This window comes from Oculina patagonica, chromosome 8 (assembly GCF_052425735.1).
Source record: "Oculina patagonica isolate OP01 chromosome 8, crgOcupat, whole genome shotgun sequence".
Taxonomy (NCBI): domain Eukaryota; kingdom Metazoa; phylum Cnidaria; class Anthozoa; order Scleractinia; family Oculinidae; genus Oculina; species Oculina patagonica.
In genome coordinates, this window is record NC_135765.1 from 18,803,955 (window position 1) to 18,829,648 (window position 25,694).

The window sequence follows — 25,694 nt, forward strand, 5'->3', positions numbered from 1 at the left end:
TGTCCATTTCGCATCCATGATACTTCCGGGTCAGGCTTTCCAGTCGCTGTACAACTGATATTGACTGAGGATCCCTCAATGTAACTTCCGTTTATTGACGATGGGCTGAAGACTGGTATTTCTGCAATGAAATGAACGTCCTGACTAGCGCTTAGAAAGGTTTATGGTTTGGTTAGGCTCTTTTGTTCGTTTTCTTATGAAAGAGTCAAACAGCTAAAATGACCATTTCATTGGTTGAGAACACAAATCAACTGGCTTTTGGCGAATCATGATCCAAACTTGTCTCGTTCTCGAAAGTTAAAAGAGAATTAAATCGGCACAAGAAGCAGTTTATCTACATTACTAGATTCCCTTGTTAAAAATTCGCCGTTTTGTTGTGAGGGTTCAAACAATCGAAAACAAGCCTAGAAATAGTAAGAGATACACGAAAAAAAAAAAAAAAAATCCTACTCGCAAGTGCCCGAGTTTGGCGCCAGTAACCGCAGTAATGGATAAATGCGTTGCAAGTACACAAATTAAATAATAAAACTTTGTGGGCTTGTCGTTTTTCGTTATTCGTAGCCTTGTTTACATTCCTTTTCCACGAAAACAAAATACTAAAACGGTTGATGTTTTCAGCATTGTTTATTTGAGCTTCCATTTCGTAACAGTGTTTGTGCGTGGTGCACACGAATTTTGAATTTTCATTAGTGCTGTACCTTGTGTGGAAAGCATTATTGATAGCATATAGTGTAGTTGAGGCTGTTAATTCGACATGAATGAACATGGTTCGCATCTAAAAAGCGCAATTTGCGGAGCGCTTCTGTTTACGACCGTAACTCGGACACGACTTTTTAAATGGAAGCCAACAACGTGCTAGAAGGGGCCTACCTTATTCTTACTAATTACTAATTTTCGCGAGTACTATATTTTGCGATTTCAAAATCTGATCGCGAAACTAAGTACGCGCGAAAAAAACATTGCGAGAAATTTAAACACGCGAAAATTAATACCATATTTAATATCAAAACAAAAATTTTAAATGTTTATTGTCGAAGCACCTCGAGAACATTGATTTCGCACATGACCTAACACTACTGTTCCAACGGCACGGCGATATTATGCAGAAGCTCAAAAGCATACGATCATAGATGTCTGCAATAATTAAGTACAAGAATAACATCCAAAAGACGAAGAGCTTGAGATTAAACCAGTAAAACGACGGATTTGGCTTCACCATCAAAAAGAAGAAGAAATCCAATACATCAAACAGTCATCTTCCCTACAGCATTGTCTCTAGTGAAGGTGAACATGGAAGCAAGAATCGGGAAGACCATAACTGCATTCTATGTCATAAAGATACCGGTGCGACGCTCTACCAACTGAGCTATTGAAGCCAAACATTGGGAGTGAGGTCAATTGTGTTCAATTTTTGATATCGCGGAGGTCACCGGTATCTGGGAGGTCACGGGTTCGAATCCCGTTGAAGCCCTGAGTGTTTTTCAGGCTTCTTTATTCCAATTGCTTTAATTGCGATGATCATTTACTGCGATTAATTATCACTCCCAAATTTCCACCTGTAAGTCGGAAAACGGAATGATTTTCGATGGACACGTAAGGGATAAAGAAACCAAGGAAAGCCGAAAACAAAATAGAGAAGATCAACGGAGGCTGATTAGTACAACAAGCTGGACTGAGATGGAACCAAGTGGAAATGGCCATGGACAGGGGAAGATGGAGATCTCTGGTGGACAACCTATGATCCAATGGGCACTCAAGGGTTTAAATAAGAAAATCAAGGGTTTCACTTATTGAATTATTTAGTCCCACTAACGATACATTTTATCTATAGGTGTAAAGATGTAAATTAAGGGGGTCCTTCTTAACTACAAATCTAAAGCGGTTGCTAAGGAATTGCTCAAGATGGTTTTTTGGTGGCAAGCCATTTTGGAGCGTTTGGCAAAGCTTAATGGTGAATTTTTGGTAGGTAGGACAACTGCATTGAAAAGATTAATATTGTGCGAGCGTAACTAGTGCCAGTCCCACACCGCGCGCTAGAATCTAGAATCCCTAAAACGGAGGAAAGAAGGCAAAGTTCCGATTGTTTTAAAGAATTAGAGAAACATAGCCTTTTTTATAATCCTTCGTTTGGAATTACCGTTTACATGTAAGAATAGAATGCTACTAAAGAAAGTCTGAAAATACAGTTGTACGGGTGTTTATTACGCTAAAAGTTTTATAATAATGCGAGTTTTATGAAAAACATACAATAAGCACGTAGACATTCTTTATCTGTTGGCACTGATTTTAATTTTCAGTTTATATGCCATCTTAGTTTTAGAGGTTTTTCTATTCCGCTTGTGACTTGTCAAATATGGCCGTGATTTGAAACTCTCGAAGGACTCATCAATAGAATTAAGTTGTGCAAAAATCTTATCCGTAGGAGGTTTGGTTTCCAAAAAAATGACGGTCAGAATTCTTTCATAGCAACAAATTGGAAGTTAAAAAGGATCCCCCTTAAAAAACAACAAATAACTATACTTTGGTTACCTTGTTAAGGTAAACATGCAAAACAAAAACACGCAACAGTTGTTAACTGATAAAAAGTCAACCGAAAGGTTTGCAACGTTTAAATGAACTTTACTTGACGCCATGAACACAAAAATGTGGCACGGAACGTGGAAAACACAAGAACATTCAATTTTGTAATAAGAGGATGTTTTTTCCTTGTTAAAAACCCCTTTTCATTTATGTAAAATGTACAATATGTACCTGTTACAATAAGTTGAACTATGCTCACGTGGTCTTGACCTGCGCCAGGCTCGGCAGATAGTCTGCACATAAATCTGGTGTTGTCTTGAGCAGATACATTCTCAATGATAAGAGAAGCATTTCCTTCAATTCTTACCCTTCCTTTGTAAGCAGCAGGTAATTGTGAATGTTCTACAACAGTACCATTTTTAAATTGTACTAGCATCCCAACAAAGAGACCAGTAGAAACCATTACACTAAAAACAATGCCTTGGAGCTCTTTTTGTTTATCATCCACACTGTAGTCCCACACAAGTCTGGCATTGCTTCCCTTCCCAGCATAACTTGGATCAGAAGGCTCCAAGTTGAACTCTATAACTCCTTCTAGAAATGAAATTGAAACCATTAACATGTGTCTCATTGCTTCCCTACACGCAAGGGCGGATGTCAGCAGGACGGCTTCAGAGCAGTCCAAGGTATCGTTTACCTGCATATATATCTTATATTGTTTGCATTTTATTTATTTTAAGGTTAATAGATCCTGTTAATATACTTAGCACCATGCTGATTTGCACGTGTTCCTATAGCCATGGTAAAAATTATTTTGACCGCCCTCAAGGGAAAGGAGGATAAAGGGTGGGATGGGTTAATAAGTTGGGGTCGTAGGGAAAGTATAGTTTACTCTAGGAATACATCATAAGCAGGACTGAAAAAAAAAAAAAAAAAAAAAAAAAACGCAGTGTTAAAAATACTAATTTAATACGTAATATTTCAAAAACGAATGCGAGTGTTTCATTGGGGTTTCTAAACACCAGAAAACTAATGAAAGCACGAGGCCGTAGTCCGACTGCTTTTACTGTTTTCGACCACATCAGCTCTGCCACCACCACCACCACCGCTACCACTACTACTACTGCTACTGCTATTCAGTATTAAATGATAGACTGATGAAGGGGATTTCCCGAAACGTCTCTCTGTTTGTTAAGAACAATTGAGCACTTTTTCAACAGATTATTTACACGAATATTTGATTGGCTGTTCAGGTGCCCAGCTTCCATGTTGATGGTTTTAAATTGTTTTGATAGCATGCGCTTATAAGAATATAACTATAGGCTCATTGTTCTTTCAGTCAAAATAAATAAAGTGAAACGAAACCAAAACGATTTTCAAGTTGCTTGTGTCGTTGCCTGTCGGATATACTACCACCCTGGTAGAACTAGTGGAAATTTAGCTCAACCATTCGCTGTCTATTCTAGGTATACATTTAGGTCCATACAAATCCTTATATTTTACCATCAATTAGTCACGCTGTGAGCTTGCGATAACTATGGTTTTGCCTTTCGAGAACGAAATGCTAAATCTTGATGTATATCAAGTATGGCTGAGGCTATTTGCTGTGACCGTACAGCAGTCGTAATATCTCGCAATCAGGTCTGTCATTCATTGTTTTCATACATAAATTTCCTCTACTTGCCGTTTTTTGAGTTTGTTAGTTGATGTAAGAAGTCTAATGTGAACTTCCGTTAAATAGGTCTTTGTGCTCGATAAACACTGGGCCAACTAACGTCGACGTAAATTAACCCAGCTTAGTCGAACACACTTCACTGTGGCGTGTTGCCCTGTCTCCCTATAAATCCCTACTTACAATGTTGTCTCTGTTTACTTTGCAGTTATCTGAAAGGCCTTGCTCATGATCTTAAACTTAAAGGACGCTACTGTTACTCTTATCTAAAACTGTAAAATAACTTTCCCACTGCGAACGAAACTGAAATCTCTTAAACGTACCTGAATACGGAAGTATCAACACGATAACATGTAAGAAGTAGCATAAGGAAATGGAGTTTTTACCCATCGTCAGTCTGTAATAAAATTTCATTGCCTAAATGTTGTTGTCAGGTCCACTCGAGGAACAAGTTCTACCCGCTGCTTTCATAACGCAGGTCGCAAAAGTACTCAACCAGTACGTTCTTGATTACAACAGAGTCACACTTCAGTAACTTGAGTCACTCAAGTCACGCATAAGCAACTGACTAGTCCCAGGACTTTTCTTGGCGCGGGGTGATAAGGAGGCATCCGACGCAGCATGCAGCGTCTTACAAGTTTGTCGTAAGAGACGACTAGGGACGAGTCAGCCTTAGAGCGATGAGCGTTCAGGAATATCACGTTCAGTTTGTTTGTTGAGATGGAATTTGAGTAGTTTTTTGATAGTAGTCTGGCAATCTACATCAATATTGTGCTAAATATTTAGCAGATAAGCAATATTTTTAAGCGCCATTACAATTACTTTGTTGTGCCGATAAAATTCTCTCTTCCTTGAAGATCGCAGTTTTCCTAGAGCGGAAAGTTTTCGAAGGAAAAAGTTCGAAAAAATACTAACTATCCACTTCTCAAAACAGATATTGTCCGCGGATAAAGATCCATACAGTTTTTGTTTGCGCAAAATGTAGGTTCGTTTTAATATTGCTTTCGTCTATTTTCAGCTATCTCCAGGGCAATAAATCCATAAAACGTTGTTATAAATAGGAATATTACAATAGACTTAACAGGAAATATATCCATTTTAGATACTCACAATGCAGGCTATTTGTTACGCAAATGGTCGCTTTAGTATTTCTTTTGTCTTTATTACTTATGTCTCGGCAATAAATCATGAAAAGGATATTTCTCTGTGCTATACAGTATAAGAAGAAGAGAAAGCCGCTATTCAATTATATATTGAGATTACTTCATGGTAAGTGAGCATGTACTATCTTTAGTCACGATTTGTGAAGAATAACAGAACAAACGAACGAGAGAGTTTAATATCCTCCACAACAAGTAAATACAAATTGTACATGCAAACTTATGATGAAATAATTGTCTATTACACGACTTCTGAGATATCACAAAGTTGAGTAAAAAATGAACATCGCGGTCGCTGAGGCGAAAAGCAAACATTGTTCACTAGAGCATCCTTAACTCCGCTTAAATGACAAGAATTCTGCGAGTTTAATTTTTACATTTAAAGTTATCTACAGCAAACTTGGCACGAAAATCACTTCACTAACCATATTTTATATAACTAAACGAGCGAATGAATCACCATTACCGACATTCCATGTCGAGAGTTCTTCTGTGTCTTGAATTCTTCTCTCTACATTTAAGAAAATTCATCAAAATATATTTGTAAGCCATGACAGATGTAAACTGCCAACGTAATTGACGGGACAATCCGAACGATTTTTTAACGAGTGACAAAATAGTAGAAGGCTTGTGATTGGTCGTACATTTTTCATTAGTGAAAAATATCGTATGATTTTTTCTCGAGGCGTTTGCATATATTACTTCACAAAAAGTGCAGTGGGTTTGATTCACGCGTTGCAAACGAATAATTCATTGACTATGAAGAAGGTTCAGTTCCTGGCAGTGCTGTTGTCATGATCAGAAACATTTTTGGTCACGTCTTCAAGAATGTGAAAGACCATTTTGTTGGCAAAGATGAAGAGAACTTGTCCTTAAAGTTAAATTCTGTTTCCTAAATATAAGTTTAGTTTTTTTGTCGTTTCAACTGACTACTTTGACTACTTTGACTAGTTTCAATGCAAGCTGTATAGTTTACAACAGAAGTGGTGAGTTACTTTTGCCAGGCAAGTTCTAAATTCAAGCAGGCGATCGAGAAGTGTACAAAACATTTCCTGATAAAATCAGGGTATCAACAAAACAACATTAAATATCTGATTGTTATTCGTTATTCCGTTTTTAATATTTTAAAAATACGTACGTTAAAAAACACATTACAAGTTACACTACTTCTACAGGACCATTATCTTTACAACAATACTACTTACAATAACACATCATTTCAATAATATCAGCGCGAATATATACGATTTATAATACAAAAGAAACACTGTAAAGGAAGTTCATCTCCGTAAGGGCTTTTAATCGGCGAGTATATATCGATCGATCTTACAAGCTGTATTAGAGAACCACTAAAAATAAATCAGCTAACAATTTAGCTAGAGACCCAACATGGAGACTCTTAAATGTGATATGTTAAAAAAATATATACCCGCGCGATTAAACGTTTTGATATGCATTCTACTTGAACCGGCTTATCTAGTGGCTACTTTTATTTCAATTACTTTTATTTTCTTTAGGTTATTGGCTTGTTTTCTGTTGGCAGATAGATGTGCTTATAACTAGGAGGTTTATACTGCAAATTTAAAGTTTACTTTCATTTCTGTTTTATGTTGTTGTTAATAGCTAGCAACTTCTCTTTTACATTAACGTTTTCACCCGAGTAAGAGTACGACGTCTGTTTCACTACTTGTTATTCAGCCGTAAGATCCTCCATGTTGGCGTACAAGCTGTTGTCATACTCATCAAGGTTGATGTATGTCTGCAACAGCAAAATATGTCGCAGGTTAGCTGTGGAATCAATTTTTAGTTTCGAGTGAAGCTGATTTTAGTTGACTGACATGGTGTAAGCAATGCAAAGAATAATTTGCAGCGAAGATAATGCTTCCGCACCAATCGCTCGTTATTTTTTCTACTTTGCTAATTTTATAACTGCGCCGTCTTGTGAACCAAAATAAAAGATGTTAACCACTACGACTTATGTGGAAAATTTCAGTCGACATTTTGTGTCAAGTGTTCCAGGTGTGAAAAAAGGACGATAAACTTCGCCTGTTTAATGCTATACTCTATACGATGTTCCCAAACTGGCACTGAAAGAACATGTTTATTTTAGTTACTTTTTGCGTTACTATTAAAATATGCCGAATTCTAAAGTGTTTACCTTGTGGTTTCTCTCAATGCCTTTCATCGTTTCTTTTAGTTTAGGAAAGGTTGGTCGATCACTTGGCTTTTGTTCCCAGCAATTAAGCATAATCTGGTAACTAATCAACATAAAGACAGTTAGCAACAGGTAAAGGATATGCTTCATGTAAATAGTATAGTTGCGCTGAATGAGATTTGAGAGCGGAACTCGATAAATAACTGATCAACTGCAAAAATTTGCGTCCTGTGGGGAAAGACACTGATAGTAAAGTGTATTGCCTTAGGCAAAAACATGCTGTAAAGAGATTTAATGTTACATTAGAGATTACAGAGTCAAAAAACAGGACAACGAACTATACATATATTGTTGTCATTTCTTATCCTGGTGAGGGAAGAAATCGCAAAAGAAATTATTGCATTTAAGTAAGAAAGTAGTACAGGGGGTTTTTAAAGCGTTATAATCGATAAAATTAGAATGGAAACAGCAACAACAACAACAACAACAACAACAACAACAACAACAACAACAACAACAGCTACAGTGTATTTACAATTTGCTATCCACATGTTTTGGTTTTGGCATTCTGAATCCTTCTTGAAGTTTCGGTGCAATTTGTCGAGCGTTAATTCCCGGATATGGAGATCCACCTAGATAAGACAATCGAGGGTAAAATGAATGGTTTTCATGATGTATTGTTTAATTTTATTATGTAAACGATGAGTATCTGAACCTACCTATGGTAAGAATCTCGTACAGAAGGACACCATAGCTCCATCTGCGAAAAAATGTGAGTAACAATTAATTGGTAACAATAAAAATGGTACAGGAAGGAGATGAAGGTGGGGCGGGGGCTGGGGATAGTGGAGAGGAAACAGGAACGATAGGACGAAAGAGCATGCACTTCTTGGCTCTGTCCCTTACAATTCTAATTTTCTGTGTGTTACTTCCTGGTAAACTGTCCTTTAGATAATCACTTTTTTCAAGTAGCAAACAATAAATCTTTTTCATATTACGTCTAACATACCAAAGAACATTTCATTATCAGAGAACGTTATATCATTAAAAAAATTGTTAACCTGTATACAAATTGTTTTTTAACTCCTAGGACGCGGTTTTGGGCCACCAAATAGAATATTACTCCAATCAATGAGAAGGAGGGTGAAACCCAGGGGACTAAACAGAGTTGCACGTAAATATTAAAATTAGCTGAAAGATTGAGCATCAACACGAGTTACTTGTATGACTTCCAAAACATTAATTACAGTAAGATAATAATAGTAAAAGTAATTATAAGAGTAATTATCGAAGTTATCCCGGGATGTTGCTTTGCTTTGTATCCATTGACAAGATATAATAATCAGTGTCCCCTTCGTTCCTCCTCTAACCCTAAAACATCGTTCTGATTTGTATCACTTCAATTGTGACCCACAACAGCACTCCACCACCCCGCTTCCTCCTGTACTGCATGGTTACTGGGTGGTAAGCATTACGGTTTTTGGCGCTTGAGTACAAAGCTTTATGTTAAGTCATAAAAATCATATATCATGGAATCTGCGAAATGTCCTACATTCTAGTTGCTATATATGGCGGGCAGGTAAGTTGAAAGGGGAGATAATTATTGTTTATTTGATAACCACTCACACATCACTTTGTGTTGTGTATGTTCCGTATACCAAAGCTTCGTAAGCAGTCCACTTGACAGGCAACCGGCCCTGAAAGATAAACAGGCTCACTAGTCTTTATCATTATATGCTATCACAGGCTTTAGAACAATAATACAACAGATCAAGATAATTTATTGTGAGTTTCGGGGGAGAGGGGGTGGGAGGGGGGAGGGGGGCTCACCCGACTTTCTTTGGTATAAGTATCATCCTGGTAAACATTCCTCGCCATTCCAAAATCTGTCACCTTACACTTCTCTCCTTCACCAACAAGAACATTTTTAGCCGCCAAGTCACGATGGATTATCTGAAAGAAAAATGCCAACATGTCAAATTGCAATCCTTGATATTCAATTCGGTTTTCTCTTTTGTTACCTTGGGTGAATCCATATTATTATAGATGTTTACCTTTCTTGACGACAAGTAAGTCATCCCATCAGCTATCTGCCATGCAAAACTCATCAACTGCTGTGAAGTCAGATTGGTTTTTGGCTTTCTATCCGGGTTATTAAAATACGTGTCATTGAGCCCACGACTCTTCCTCAAATAACCCAGCAGATCACCGTATGGGACATACTCAATAAGGACCAGTAACGGATCTAGAATAAAAGATTCCATTAACATATAGGTACTGAATAGGAATACAGATAAAATTTCATTTAAATTCTGGAGCCGAGGGAGGACGTATTTTGAAGCCATTTTATAACTAACAGCATATGTATGTATCGTTCATTATACAACATTTAAAACGGAGATATTTATTCTTTTACCAGTTTCTGTTACACATCCCATCAACGTTATCACATGAGGATGAGGCTTCAGTTTCTTCATCAATTCAAGTTCTGAAAGCAGGTCCTTTCTGTCTGAATCAGGAGCATTATCTATTTGGAGCAAAGCAATTTAAGAAAAATATCGACCCATTGCAATCAAACAATCGAATCTAAAATAGGTCACAGTATCGCTTAAATTTGTTAATGAGATAACCTTTCAACATTTTCACAGCCACAGTCACATCTTGGTTACCATGGATGTTCTTTGCTGTTGCCTTAGCAACTTGGGAAAAAGCTCCATTTCCGATATTTTTAATGATGTTGACTTGTTCTCGTCTGATCTCCCAGCTTCTTGTTGAAGGATGAAGCGGCATGTATACACTGCTGTTAGGAATCTCGTAAGTTGCGCTAGTAACTTCATTTGTTTTGATTGACTGGAAATCTGCTTCCTGTTGGACAGAATTGGTCTAGGAATAAACAGTAAAAAAAATTAACGACGCCAATTTAATAAGAAATAGTAATTGGTAGATTGGCTTTCTCCCCGAGCCTATACTGAAAGCGAAATTAAAAGAAGAACTTACCATTTGAATGGAATCTGTCAAATCTGCCCGTGATGAGGATTTGCTACCACTGAAATTTGAAGATATGATTGTAAGTTTTAAACTGAGTTTAAAAACTCATTGAAATATGTCGATGTAGTATCGTGAATAGTCATTTATAGCTGTTGCTCTCTATAGTTCTCGTTTAACTTAAGAAGTTTTTCTGATTTAAAAGAAGCTAGCTATAAGTTAATTTACTATTTTGTCATCTCCAAATATTGACTGTTGTACTCACCGTTTCTCACGCTTATGGATTGCTGAAAAACAAAAACGTGTACAGAGATAAAGCAGCGAATGGGCTTTACGATCGCTTATTTCTGAACGACACAAGGAGTGGAGCCGCTCTAGAAAAAATACCTTTGGCACCCAGGGTATTAGAACGGGAACGCGCAGATAGTACCAAGGAAAGCTAAAATCAAAGCGGTTACTTTCAATAGCAACAACGATAACACACACTGGAAATATTTAAGATGGTTTCCTCCCAACATTCGAGCGACACCGGCCAAAATTAAGTTACTAAAGAGACCGCATAGCATGGTAACAGTTGAAGTACAGCTAAAAAAATTCTAGCATTCAAGCTGACCCTGCGAGTGAGAAATGGATTTGAAATTATCTATATTTCAATTAAAACAGACGTTTCACGCCAGTTCTATACAAAATGGCGCGCGTTTCAAACATTTGTTCGAGGTTTGACTTTGAATTTTTCGAGAATGCTTTAGAATTTAACCACGGGGTTACTAAGACAAATGAATTTCAATAAGATCTTTGAAACGTATAAAAAATGTTTCCGTGCTATGGGTAGGTTTTTGGTACTTAATTTTCGCACTCATTTCTCAAACCTTCAGGGAAATCCGTCTAAACAATGAGCAAAGTCCGATGGTTTCATTACAAATAAACGGATATGTGGAGGAACGCCAAACGGCTTAACAACATTCTAAAATTCTATTTTAGCGAAAAATTGTAGAGAGTGAACACAAAGAATTACCTGGAATTTGACGCCTTCTCCAGCTGATAACACTGATTATAACAATGATTATCGCCAATAAGATTATGATACTGAGATAAACAGCATGAAGAATCTCCACTTCCCTGTCGCATCTGACAACTGTGGGTTGTAACATTTAACATTAATATTTGTTTCCTCTCTTTTATTTAAAGTAGCATGCCTGTAAACCAGTTATCTGGAAATTGATTGTAAGACGAATACAAGTATACATTTATTTTTGTAAAAGTTGAATTAAAAAAGGAAGTCAACAGCAAACCGCTCACAGGACCATGTTTAATACAAATGTTTCGCCCTTCGGACTTCTTCAGTGTTTAGTTGACATCGGACAAAACTTTTTTAATTCAGCTTATCTAAATCTTGGAGTCAATGCATCGTATATCCAATTGGATCCCAATCACAAGCGGCATTTTTCGTTGGTGGCACTGTTTCTTAAAACTAACAATGGTCTTGCAATTCCTGAATTTTGATTGGTTAACAGGCAATAGTGTATGAGCTCATATGCCATTGACACAAATATGGTAGCCGATACGCGTCAACGAAAACAGCTGGGGAGCTCATAGACAAATATTGCAATTCTTCCGGAGTTTTTAATAAAACAATTATTCCACTCGCGGTTGTTGGATATGAGATCGTTATTGTAATGTATTGTTCAGCGGTTGTTTACGCATGCTAAATAAAGGGCAGACCTGGGTTCTTGTATGGCCGCCATGTTGAAATGTAGTGTGTTGTTAGCGTGTGTTTTCATCTGGCCTAATCAGCCGTATAAAGGACCATGCAAAGGTTTCTCGATATTTAACAGTTATAGTATAGCCAACTCATATCAAACGCGCGCTCGTGGAATAATTGTTAATATTGTTATCGGGATGCCTAAGGGCATCCTAGTTGTTTTCAGGGTGCGTGTGTATTTCCCTTTGGAGTCAGGATAATTGGATTAACAACCCAAATAACCAATAAAAGCATCGTATATTGGTCCCTTGGGTGTTGGGCAAACCGGTTTTGGCAAGGTTAGGTTAAATTGTGAGGAATTGAGGAAAACAGGTTTTGATGCGGAAGACAAGGAAATTAGTCAAATGCATCAGCTCGAGGATAACTGGTTTTGCAAGGTGATTAATCGATTGTTTCTATTTTCGTGTTCAGCTGCGTGTCAACAAAAGCGCTTAAGTTGCTTTCAATAAACCCGGGAATAAACCGCCCGAACTAGCTAACATCTAAATTATTCAGTTACAGTTGGACTCTCATTCCTCATATCGTTAGTGCGACTGGCGGAAATACGTTGACTATGCCAATATGATAAGCAAAAGAGAATTCTTTTGGTATTTTCCTTCGTGAAAGCTAAAATTCCTTGCCGGTTCCGTCAAATGTCTACACTTTCAGTGCGTTGCTAATTAAATCAGCTAAATCAGTTACATGCGGCTGACTTCTCCCAATGATATGTAATCAAAACAGTACTGCATGTGTCTTAAAATTTAAACAAAGTTTTATCAACAAAAAAGTGTTTGTTTGACTTAAGTAAACTGTAGTAAAAATACTCGTGAATTAAGACGTTTTTCGCCACTTTTGTGTCTTACGTGATGTCTGTTAAAATTTAATTAACAATCAAGTAAACACGCAAAGAGCTCGCTTTATATTTTTCGCCAATACATTGCTTTATTCGAACTTTAAAAGCATTGTAGTCGCCAAAAATGTCAATATTTTTTGGGGTTGCTGAAGATTATCCTTTCGATATTTGAAGAACATGAAAAAAAGAGTTTGTTCGCCTTCAGTACAACGTGTTGACGAGCGTTCTTCTGTTTGGATAGTAGTCATGCTGTGTAAATAGTTCACATCGAATCCAAAACAATAACGTTTCGTTCCTCAGGAAACCAACCAAAAACAGCAACGCGACGTTTCTCTCGAGCCTTATTTTAAAAGTATTTTTTTATAATACACAGTTCTTTCTTTTAGAATGATTCTCGGAAACATCAAAGGAAAAAATTTCTGCGGAATAGTTTGAATAATGATATACCAATATTACAAACTTACGAAATGCTTCCCGAGAAACAATTCGTTTTCCATTTGAGAAGGTTGCCACTCCCTCACCAGTCGCCATATATAAATATAATTGACTACCAATTCCAAGAAATTTCTCCGAGTTTAAGTCTTTTGTCGATCTTATTTTTTTTTTCGCTCCTAGCGATGAGTGCCGAGATTAAGACATGCACTTTACCCGAGGGACAACAAGAGGGAGGCTTATCAGGTTCTGTACAGTGGTACTCCCCTTTAAAGTGTTGTAAAGGCACCTTGAATGAATTAATTGAGATGCCGTTCATGTTTACGGTCCTTCAATGTTCTCAGTTTTAAATATCTCATCCTGAACTATATCAGTGACGGCTAACTTTGGCGGCTAACGTACGTTTTCCGCTGTTGCCCTTATCATATAAAATACTATAACGGAACTCTTCCGACCAATGTAGTCTACGGTTTATTATAAACCATAAAAAATCTTTACGGCATCCCCATTTGTTGCTACTTTTCCAGCAACAAATCTACTTGTTTTAAGGTTAGATATGGTTATATATTTTCAGTTACTCGCCTTACAAAAAACGTCTTACTAGACGAGTCAGTCTTCTACTATATAGACATTGAATTCATTAATAACCTGTTTCATTCTGATGTGAAGTCGACTTAGTGGAGCCTAGAAAACATGAACGAACATACAGTTAGTTTAAAAAAAAATGTGTATACAACTTAGTTATACAGTAATCCAAGATGATAGAATTACTACAGTTCCCTAAGGCATTACATACACAATACCAACCATCACTCATTAAGTTTTACGACAAACAAAAATATCAGAACAAATACAAGTTAAAGAAATAATCTGCAACAAGAAGTTTAATTTTTCCATAACTTTACCTCCTAAAACTTTGATTTTCTTGACGTTTTGCTTTTCTTTCAAACTCTCTCCATATTTGTTGGTTGCAGTCACAACAAACTCATACCGCTGACCCTTTTTAAGTATGACGACATATTCACGAACAGAGACATCATGAATGACCTCGAGTCTTCTCCAGTCTCCTACGGTACCGTTACTACTAACGTTCCGTATATATACAGTGTATTGTGTGATGTCCGCTCTATTGCTGACTAGCTTTGCCCATTTTAAGGCCACTTTATCACACTGTATCTCCGGAGGCATGTGTACAATGTCTGGTGTCTCGGGAATTCCTGATTGATAAAAATGTTAAAACATTTTCCTTTAGTCCGATAAAATGAGCTTCACATTATGCTTGGCGCCACCATTTTGTGCCTAGCACAAAATAGGCTGCTTGTTTATCCGCCATGTTGACGGCATGTATTCGTGTTTTGCTGTTGTGTTTGACAATAATGTTGCACCACTCTCTTTAAAATAATAGACCGATGGACAGCACTGTAGCAAAATCATCGACTTTAAGTGACAACTGCATAAATTAGCAATTTTCGTAAAGCCGATGTCAGGTTAGCTGTATCCCTTTTGGTTGGACATTCAAATAATGAGAAATGCTGAAAATCTTACCTTCAATCTTTGTCCTGATTGTCTTTTGCGCAGCTGTACCCTCAAACACAGCATTTCTGGCAAACACTTTCACACTGTACTCGGTATCTCTGTCCAGACCTCCAACAGACAGACTTGTTGTACCAGGGTCAGTTACATTCTCATTATTTATCTCAGTGCTACCCTTTAGTATGAACACTCGGTATGCTGTGATAGGATTCCCTCCATCATCAGCTGGTGCAGTCCATTTTACTGTCAGTGAAGTGGCTTGAATGTCTGAAGCTGAAGATATGATGGCTGGGGAGCCTGGTTTTTCTGATTCAAAAAAAAAGAAGAAAGTTGATTTTGTTGTGGCACTAACAAAGTACAACGAAACCAAAGATGGACGCCACGTTTATTCCACCCCCAGGGCATGCTGGGGCAAGCTTTTACAATGCATGACGTAACAAGTTTAACAATGCATGATGTAACAATTTCTATCATTATATTAATATATTGTAGCTGTAATCTATTACTGCTCTGATCAGAGGGTAGCAAAGGGTTTATACGTGACACGTGAAAAGGGCAAAAATTTGTCCGTGACGCGTGAAAATAGGGTAAAAATTATACCGTGACGCGTGAAAATAGCTAGAAAAAATACGGGATTCGTGAATTCTGCTGTTTCAAGTAAACGTGACGCGTGAATTTGGTTAAAATTTGTGCGTGAAACGGGATCACGACACCCCCTTTGCTACCCTGTGATCAGTGTCTAGTAGGTATCTGGTTAACGGTATAGTTCAAAAACCGCGGTTACTGGATTTAAATTCTGTAAAAAAAATTGCTGGACTATTTCATTCTACTGTAAAAGGTTTCTTAAAAGGGTGTTTATAGTTTTTCATTGGAATCAGGTATTAAAACTTATTTAGAAGTTTATTTTTAATGAACTCTATAAGTTCTAACAAACAGAAAAAAATCGCTTTTTGTAGTTGAGACTACGTCCCTTTTTGTCTATTAAAATCATCTCTTTGACAAATCAATAATATTTTGATACACATACTTATCTGTCGTAGGAGCATCGAGGCGTCGTTTAAAGGATCAAGACCATTGTAAATGACACACTTGTATTCACCAAAATCTTGCTCATCATCTAATGTCACCTCCACAGAGCTTTCTTTAGCTGTGAATGTGTTTAGTTCATTTCCATCAGGTTTGTACCAGGTGAGTGTTGGTGTAGGAACACCATCTGACACACACTTCAACGTCACTGTCTGACCAATCCAAGAAGTAGCAGCTGATAAAGTAGCTTTAACTATTTTTGCCGGGTCTAAAAACGAAAAGCACAATAAAAATGAGTTTGCGTTTACTTAAATTCGTTTGATGAAAAGAAAAACGTAATGTAAAACAAGGAAAGCCCCTGTCGTTTGTGTTACTTGTAGTCAATGCCTAATTTAAGAAATTTCATGTTAGTTTGTTTCGTAAGAAATGTTAATTTACTTCTAGAAATTGAAAGATATCAGACTCACAACGAACCACCAGGATCCCTTTGTGAGTTTTTGTTCCTGCTGAGTTGTTAGCTCTGCATGTGTACAGTCCATCATCTGTCCTTTCAATTCTGTCGAAGTCCAAAAATGTAATTTTCTTTCCGGAACTTTTAATTCTTCCATTTCGCATCCATGATACTTCCGGGTCTGGTTTCCCAGTCGCTGCACAACTAATATTGACTGATGATCCCTCAGTGTAACTTCCGTTTATTGTTAGTGGGCTGATAACTGGTAGCTCTGCAATGAAATAACTAATTTTGAGTGGTGTTGAAAAAGATTACAGCTGATAACATTCACAGTCTCGGTTGCTTACTATTAGCCATAAAATGAAATTTGACTTAGGTAAACTAATTCCCTAAAATAATCGCTTCCTTTAGCTGAACTAATATTTTCTTAGTTACTTTGTAGCAACTACCGACTATCCACGAGAGATATAAGCAGGAACCATAGCAACAAGAATAATAACTAGTAAGAATTGTAAATAAGGGGAGTGCGTTCGGTAAAGTGGGGTGATAAGGGGGTGGTGGGAGGCAGGGAAAGCTGGAGGCAAGGGGTGGGAAGTATGATATTAAGCAATTATTGGATGAGGTTGAGCATGATATCGCGAATTATCAAAACCGAGGTCGTGTTATCTGCCGAAGCCGAAGGCTGAGGCAGATAACACAGACACGAGGTTTTGATTATTTACGATATCATGCAAAAACCGAATTCAATAATTGTTTTATTATACGTTTTCAAACAATTTGCCATCACTTTTTCTAGCGCCGGCGTAAAACTTCGTCAGAACATTGACCAAAGCGGTTTTATCTTGTGGTTCCTCTAGGTTCTTCTTCCTCAAATAATCATTCAGAATTTTTACGCTTGTTTTTGGTGTTCTCTTGGTGTTTTTAAAATCTTTATTCTCGATCAAAACTTTCAATTCCTCTTCGGAAACCGAGGCGAATCGCTCAGCCATATTTTCAAAAGTTTGACAGCACTACACGGACAAGGGGCTTGGAAACTAGGCGGACTTTGAACTCGAAATGATAACCCAATATCTGCTGCAGATATTGGGTTATCATGTCAAGTTCACATGCTACTGTATATTGACTGAATGTTCTCGACCAATCACATCTTTTAAAGGAATTCTAATGTATAATAATATGTTTTCATATTCTCTTGATATTTGAGGTCTGTCCATGCAGAAAATGTATGTCATTGGTCAAGCTGATGAAACCAGATCTGCTCGTACCAACCCATTTTTCTAAAGCATAAAAGAAGAATAAACATAAAGCTTTTAAAAAATGGTCATGTAACCACGTGGTTAATTCGCGAAAAAAAAATAAACACTCTGGTTTTAAAACATGTTAAGAACCAGGCAGAACTAATCGATGACATCAATAACATCAATGAAATCAATGAGTAATCAATAAGTAATCGATGGGTAATCAGTTGATTAGTCATTGATTATTGCCGATGATCAATGAGTAATCGATGACTAATCGATAGGCCACAAAATTTTTGGTCATCGATTAGTCATCGATTGCATCGATTAGTCATTGATTGCATTGATAACTCATCGATATAGTCTCGTGGTTGGAAACCGGAACTTGTAAAAGTATTTAATACTCAAGCTTGTACACGCCATAACAATCTAACAATATCATGGTTATACGTGAAAAAAGTACAGAAAGTAAAAGTGCTTGCAGCTGTTCCGTTTCGTAATGTAACTGCTTATGACGGCTGTCTCCCTAAGCCGAAGCAGTTTTACTTTGCTGACAAACATCCACCGAACAAAATCTATAACCACGTAGTAGATTCTTGTCTCCGTACTTGTTAGTTTCATTTCCAGACTGGTCGGTTTTCCTGTTCAATTGTTTTGTTATTAAATAAAGAGTTGGGTAAAGTGAAATATTGAAATATCATCTGTATTTGTGATTTCCCCTTCACGTCTTGATATGCCGAAAGGTAATTTCGTCAACAAGAATGCCAGTTATAAAGCAAAATATGACAAACAGAGATAAAAAAATCACAAAAAAATGGTACAAGAAAGCAAGGAATGTGTCTTTTGTGTGCAGTATGATAGTTAAAGAGTAATCGATGGGTCATCGATTAGTAATCAATAACATCAATAGGTAATCAATTACATCAATGAGTAAACGATGTCATCGATGAGTAATCGATAGGCCACAAAATTTTTGGGCTTCGATTACTCATCGATTACTCATTGATCATCGCCAATAATCAATGACTAATCAACTGATTACCCATCGATTACTCATTGATTACCAATTGATGTCATTGATCATCGATTAGTTATGCCTGGTAAGAAGCGTTCGTAAAATTTCCGTAAAAAGTCCCAACGTTTCGGCTAGCACTTAAGCCTTCATCAGGGGAAAGTGATAAGTGAATTTACAAAAAGTGCGTTCTTATAATATGCAAATAGGAAGCTAATAATTATGTCCTGTTCCTAAAGGCTAAATTTAGTTAGAAATTCATGCGGTAAATGCATGCCATCATCGCGTTTTAGCGGATTCTTGCAGCTATAAATTTCCCAAGCCTCCAAAATACGTATTTGTGCTTGTACGTAGGATCTTTGACGATTCCTAAGAGATAGTGTGGTAAGAATGCAGACAATGTTCCGCTAAAGCTGACTCGTGTGAGTGTTTATTTTCAACCGCCTTTTGATGTTCTTTGAGTCGGGTGGAAAATTTTCGTTTCGTTTCTCCGATGTAGCTTTTGTCACAATCTTGGCAGGGGATTGAGTAAATTGCGCCACGAGTCTGGATCTTTTGGTTTGGGAAACAAATTGTCGATGGTTCGGTGTGGTTTTAAAGCAACGTTGATATTATAACTGCTTAAACTTCGCTTGATTGGTTCCGTAGTACCCTTGACATACGGCAATGTGAAAAAACCTTTTTTTTTTGTCATCCGGTGCTTGCCAAAACATCAGAATATGTGTCACCGTGACCAAGATTGGGCCGCGTGCGTCTGGAACGATTTACGTCATTTACCATTATTATTTTTTTTTACCCAGATTATGAACCGGGCCCCACCCGGTTAAAAATGTGGGGTTTACTGAATGTTTAGGAGAGTGATCTGCAAGCGAAGTTAAATTCAACGACGACTAGCCATGTAGCCTGGTTTTTTCTACCGATGCAAGCAGTTAAGTATTTTATGCTAAATGAAAACGAACGTCGACTAAAGCATAAGCACCGCGCGTTATATGTTACAAGGTTCCGTACTCGACCTCTAAAATTACTGATTTAGTTCACTTTTTATACTTAATTTCTGCAATAGACATGGCCAGACGTAGCTTATGCGGTGTTTCATTTTCACACAGCCCAAAGCAAACTCAAGCACAAGAATAGAAAAAATGTGAGCCCTGTTCATGGCGAAATAAGAACTGTTATGATTGCGCTTGAGCTTGCATTTGTGCTTGCGTCGCTTATCAAAACCAGGCTTGTATTTGTTTGGCTAGTTTATTCAGTGCGGTGCTTAATGCATTACATGGCGTGACAATGCGCCATGAGACACGAGCGCAGTAAGCATGCCCATAAACAGATAGCGTGAACGTCTTTAAGCCCTTTCTTTCAGTGTTAGCTCCCTGCTTTTGGTTGTAACAGAATACTTAGATCATCGCATGTAGAGTGTTCCACTATGTAGTATTTTTTACATCAATTTGAAATATTCAGAACCCAATAGGTTTGTAATGCAGATTTTTATCCAAAAATATAGGCACTCCATACAGAATAGGGGTGTTTTACTTCACCCTCTTTAATTCAGAAAATAGTGCAACCATTACAACTCATCATGTTTTCTTTTCCAGAAAAGTTTGAAAATTAGGTGCTCAAAATGCATTGTCCAGACATTTCTATAAATTATTATATTTAAGAAGTTTAGTAAAATGACCCATGTCATTTCAACAATTGGTCTTGTTACATTCTATATTTACACGCCCCTAAATCGATGAAAGCATTCATTAATCTTATTCATTATTCTTTTAGCCGTCTTTTGCTGTATTCATATTTCTAAAGTTTTAAACACGAAGCTTAAGACGTGTGATTCCTACCAATTTTAATATTAAATAATAATAGCTGTGAGTCATGATTCATGATTACGCTCCCGTCCCCCGATGACGTGTGTCCATCGTTGTATACAGGCCCAGCAAGCTCAGGCTGTTATAGGTACAGGGCAATAGATGAGTGAACAAGATTGAAAGGATTGGGGGCAAAGTGTCGGTACATGTAGCTTACAAAGAGTAAGCTAACTGGTATGAGGAGTATGGATAACAAGAGATGTACATGACTGGTACAACTGCGTTAAGGGTGTTCTGTAGCATTAAAATATAATCACTGAAAAGGTTTAAGCATCAGAAAAATGCTTATTTTAAAACTTTATTCAACGTATAACATTCTATATTCAACGTATAACAACAAATTTTATTCAACGTATAACAACAAAGTTTTTATCTTACATTTTGCAGTACGTACCTGTCACAATAAGCTGAACTTCATCCTCAACAGCTCCTACTGACACTGAAACTAGTTCACACTTAAAATATGTGTTGTCTTGAGGAGTGACGTTCTCAATGACAAGAGAAGCATTTCCTTCCATCTTAACTCTTCCTTTGTTTTTAGCAGGCATTGATGAATGTTCCTGGACAATGCCATTTTGTTTAAACAATATCCTCTTGATAGATCCTTGATATCGTACACTAAAGATGATGCCTTCCAGCTCTCCTTGTTTGTCCACACTGTAGTCCCACACCAGTTTGGCATTGCTTCCATTTCTAGCATAACTTGGATTAGGAGGTTTTAAGGTAAAGTTTATAATGCCCTCTAGATGTTTAAAAAACCACACACATTAGCACAGTAAACATCGTATTTTTTGTATAGGTTGAAAATAAATGCCTGTACATAATCGGTCAGTGTACGGTCTGGGTATAAAACATGAACTGATAAAACGCAGGCAACAGACTGTCTAAATATTCTGAAGTATATAAACTGTGTATAAATGCAAACTGAGTCAGCGTAAATAATAAGAACCGAGGCAGTAAGCATAAAAATGTGATTTACCTCAACAAAGTACTGTATCTTACAGTCAAACAACTCAAAGTTTCCTCCCAAGGGTAAGGAACTGGAAATTTGATTTTTTTCTTTGTTTTAATCTTTCATTCTTGAAGTGAATACTCGATATTCAAATGGAACCTCAAGATTTAAAATTCAAATGTTGATTTCATTATGGCTTAGAGGAAACAAATTGTCGATGGTTTGGTGTGGGTTTAAAGCAACTTTGATATTATAACTGCTTAAACTTCGCTTGATTGGTTCCGTAGTACCCTTGACATACGGCATTGTAAAAAAACCTTTTTTTGTCATCCGGTGCCTGCCGAAACATCAAAATATGTGTCACCGTGACCAAGATTAGGCCGCGTGTGTCTGGAACGATTTACGTCATTTACCAACAAATTGTTTTTACCCAGATAATGAACCGGGCCCCACCCGGTTGAAAATGTGGGGTTTACTGAATGTTTAGGAGAGTGATCTGCAAGCGAAGTTAAATTCAACGACGACTAGCCATGTAGCCTGGTTTTTTTCATTCTTGAAGTGAATACTCGATATCCAAATGGAAACTAAAGATTTAAAATTCAAATGTTGATATCATTATGGCTTAGGGCCTTTTACACTCTGGCAGTTTAAGCCAATTTTGAGTGTCAGTTTGCAGGTACATTTGTTTTTATCTGACGGTTACAGTCAAGAAATAATTGCGCAGTTGAGGGGAACCATTTATCTTACGGTTGTCGGTTTATCTGTTTTTTTTGTAACGGTCAATAAACAGAGTTAAGGAGCTCAGAAGACTGAGCAGTCACTTTATTTTTCTTGAAGCCTGTCTTCTCAAGCCTCTTAAACAAAAATTTACCTTTTAGATCTAGAGCACGTTACGAGCTGAGATGGTTTTCCCCAGCCCAGTGGGTCGAGCCCTCTTAACACGTATCTCATTGCTTCCCCCCTGGCAGGGCGGCTTCAGTTCAGTCCAATGTATCCCATACATAATATACATCTTATATTTTTGCATTTTGTTTATTCATAGGTTAATAGATCCTGTTAAAATACTTGGCACCATGTTGAATTCCACATGTTTTTATACCCATGGTCAACATAATTTGGCTGCTCCAAATGACTAAATTGGGGTCGTGAGAGAGGTATAGCTACACAAAGAATACATCATTTTTTTACAACCCGTGTTAATTGTTTATCTAAGCTGTACAGAAAACCAACTGCTGCTGCTACTGCTACTGCTACTGCTACTGCTACTGCTACTGCTACTGCTACTGCTACTGCTACTGCTACTGCTACTGCTACTGCTACTGCTACTGCTACTGCTACTGCTACTGCTACTGCTACTGTTACTGCTACTGCTACTGCTACTGCTACTGCTACTGCTACTGCTACTGCTACTGCTACTGCTACTGCTACTGCTACTGCTACTGCTACTGCTACTGCTACTGCTACAACTGCTGCTACTGCTGCTGCATAACAAAGCAATCAGTTCTTCTCCACCTTGCCGGCCCCGCAGTCTATGATGTGTTCAGTCGATACGTTGCCGGTCAATGGCAACGACCACATTACATTTATTACAAAAATAACTGCCTACTTTGAGCCAAGGAAGGAACATGCCATTCGAAAGCCATTTTTGATTGGATGTTCAGGTGCCTAGCTACTATCTTGATGCCTTTGAATTGTTTTGATAGCATGCGCTTATTAGAATATAACTATAGGCTCATTGTTTCTTGCATTGTTCTTACACTCGACGTAAATAACATGAAGCAAAAGTTTCAAGTTGCATGTTGAATTTACCTACTTTTAGTGTTTAATTGATTCAAGGTGAACCAAAAGTAAAATAAGTGGAAATTCCGCTCAACCATTTGCTGTCTATTCTAGGTATTTACTAAGGTCCATACAAATCCTTATATTTCAGTACCACCGATTAGTCAGTAATGCTGTGAGCCTGCGATCTCTATCCCTACGTTCGGAAATTAAACGCTAAATCTTCATGTATATCAAGTATGGCTGAGGTTATTTGGCGTGATTATTTTCAGTCGTAATATCGCGCAATCAGGTCTGTCATTCATTTTTTCATACGTCAATTTCCTCCACTTACCACTGTATGTGAGTGTGTTAGTTGATGTAAGAAGTTCATTGTGAACGTCCGTCGAATAGGTCTTTGTGAGCGATAAACACTGAGCCAACTGACATAAATAAACCCATCCAGTAGTCGAACACACTTCACTGAGGCGTGTTGCCCTATCTTGCTATAAATCCCTACAATGTTGTCTCTGTTTACATTGCAATTATCTGAAAGGCCTTGCTCATAATCTTAATCTTGAAGGACGCTACTGTTACTCTTATCTAAAACTGTAAAATAACTTTCCCACTGCGAACGAAACTGAAATCTCTTAAACGTACCTGAATGCGGAAGTATCAACACGATTACATGTAAGAAGTGGCATAACGAAAGAAACGTTTCACCCATCATCAGTTTGTGATAAAACTTCATTGCAAATGTTGTTGTCAGGTCCACTGGAGGAACAAGTTCTGCCGCGGCTTTTATAATGTAGGTAGCAAACGTACTCAGCCAATACGTTCTTTATTTGAATAGAGTCACACTTCAGTAGCTTGAGTCACTCAAGACACGCATAAGCAACTGACTCGTTCCAAGACTTTTCTTGGCACGGGATGATAAGTTTTCCGTAAGAGACGACGAGGGACAAGTCAGCCTCAGCGACGAGTGCTCGGGAATATCACGTTCTGTTTGTTTGTTGAGATGAAATTTAAGTTTGTTTTTGATAGTAGTCTGGCACTCTACATCAATATCGTGCTAAATATTTCACAGATAAGCAATATTTTTGAACGCAAACACAATTGCTTTCATATTTAACATTCTCTCTTCGTTGAAGATCGCATTTTTCCTGGAGCGGACAGTTTAGAGGTCAACTATCCGCTTCTCGGAACAGATAAAGTCCGCAGATAAAGATCCGTGCATTTTTTGTTTGCGCAAAATGCAGGTCAATGTTTATGTAAATGTTCGCTTTAATATTGTATTCGTCTATTTTCAGTTATGTCCAAGGAAATAAGGCATTAAAACGGATACGTTTGCATTCATCCATAAGGCGTTGTTTTAAATAGTATATTACAATAGGAAATATTTCTATTTTAGATACACACAATGCAGGCTATTTTTATTTAAATGCTCGGTTTAGTATTGCTTTCGAGTTTTGTTCTTTACTTATGTCTATGGCAATAAATCATGAAAACGGATACATATATTTCTATTTTAGATATATGTCTCTGTGACTCAGACATTTCCCTTGAGGCCAATGCTTTACAGTATAAGGAGCGGAAAAAGTCGCTATTCAATTATATATTAAGATTACTTTATGGTAAGTGAACGCGTACGATTTTTATTCACGAGTTGAAAAGAATAACAGAACAAACGAGCGAAAACAGCGAGCGAGTTTGTTATCCTTCATCACAATTAAATAAATTAAAGTTATACGTGCGAACTTATCATAAAGTAATTTGTTAATAACATGGGTCCTGAGATATTACAAAGTTAAGTAAATAAAAATAAACATCGCCGTCGCGGAGACGATAAGCAAAAATTGTTCACAAGAGCATTCTTAACTCAGCTTAACTGCAAATAATTCTGCAAGTTTAATTCTACATTAATAGTAATCTTTAGCATCCTTGACACTACAATCACTTCCTGACTATGTTTTACGCAGCTAAGCAGCAGCTCGTAAGTGAATGAACGAATGAATTACCATTACCTACTTTCCTTGAAGTTGAGAGTTGTTCAAAATCTGATTGTAATTGTAGATGTAGATCGTATTAGCCTTGTGATTCGTCGTTCTTCATTTTTCAGTAGCGAAAAATATCGTATGATTTTTACTTGTATATATTACTGCACAAACTGCGTACGGGTTTTTTTTTTTCATTCACGAGCTGCAAGCGAGTCATTTATTGACTATGTCTACCATGAAGAAGGATCAGTTTCAGGCAGTGCTGTTGTTACGATGGAAAGTATTTTTGGTCACCTCTTCAAGAATGTGGCTTTTCGTAAGAAGGTGATTTAGATTTTAATCCTATC

General features: G+C 37.3%; 3 protein-coding genes across 3 annotated transcripts in view; 1 reads left to right on the plus strand and 2 right to left on the minus strand.

The window, feature by feature from the left end:
* LOC144662793 (uncharacterized) overlaps nt 1-24,101 on the minus strand; it is a 192,926-nt gene extending 168,825 nt beyond the window's left edge. The window contains exons 1-5 of the mRNA XM_078523721.1: nt 24,011-24,101; nt 21,035-21,382; nt 16,545-16,799; nt 16,079-16,345; nt 15,064-15,357 (exon numbers count right to left, since the gene is read on the minus strand). Of these exons, the coding sequence (XP_078379847.1) occupies nt 15,064-15,357; nt 16,079-16,345; nt 16,545-16,799; nt 21,035-21,382; nt 24,011-24,101 (1,255 nt within the window). The remainder of the gene's footprint in view (nt 1-15,063; nt 15,358-16,078; nt 16,346-16,544; nt 16,800-21,034; nt 21,383-24,010) is intronic.
* Nucleotides 1-25,694, plus strand: part of LOC144662797 (uncharacterized) — a 208,514-nt gene that overhangs the window by 68,438 nt on the left and 114,382 nt on the right. The window lies entirely within an intron of this gene.
* Nucleotides 6,632-14,637, minus strand: LOC144662839 (tyrosine kinase receptor Cad96Ca-like). Its single transcript, XM_078523790.1, has 13 exons — nt 14,424-14,637; nt 14,167-14,202; nt 10,758-10,779; nt 10,505-10,553; nt 10,138-10,390; nt 9,924-10,034; nt 9,562-9,752; nt 9,338-9,460; nt 9,134-9,204; nt 8,227-8,267; nt 8,043-8,139; nt 7,511-7,610; nt 6,632-7,111 (listed from the first exon to the last, which is right to left on the minus strand). Exons 4-13 carry the CDS (start codon nt 10,505-10,507, stop codon nt 7,043-7,045), a joined length of 1,059 nt encoding a protein of 352 aa, XP_078379916.1. The 5' UTR covers nt 10,508-10,553; nt 10,758-10,779; nt 14,167-14,202; nt 14,424-14,637; the 3' UTR covers nt 6,632-7,042.

What these genes read in the sequence shown, in the direction of transcription:
- LOC144662839 (XM_078523790.1), bottom strand. An exon ending in GGGATGTGTAACAGAAACTG is followed by an intron (nt 9,753 to 9,923) that starts GTAAAAGAATAA and finishes CTTTTATTCTAG; the next exon opens with ATCCGTTACTGGTCCTTATT. An exon ending in TACACAACACAAAGTGATGT is followed by an intron (nt 8,268 to 9,133) that starts GTGAGTGGTTAT and finishes ATTTTTTCGCAG; the next exon opens with ATGGAGCTATGGTGTCCTTC.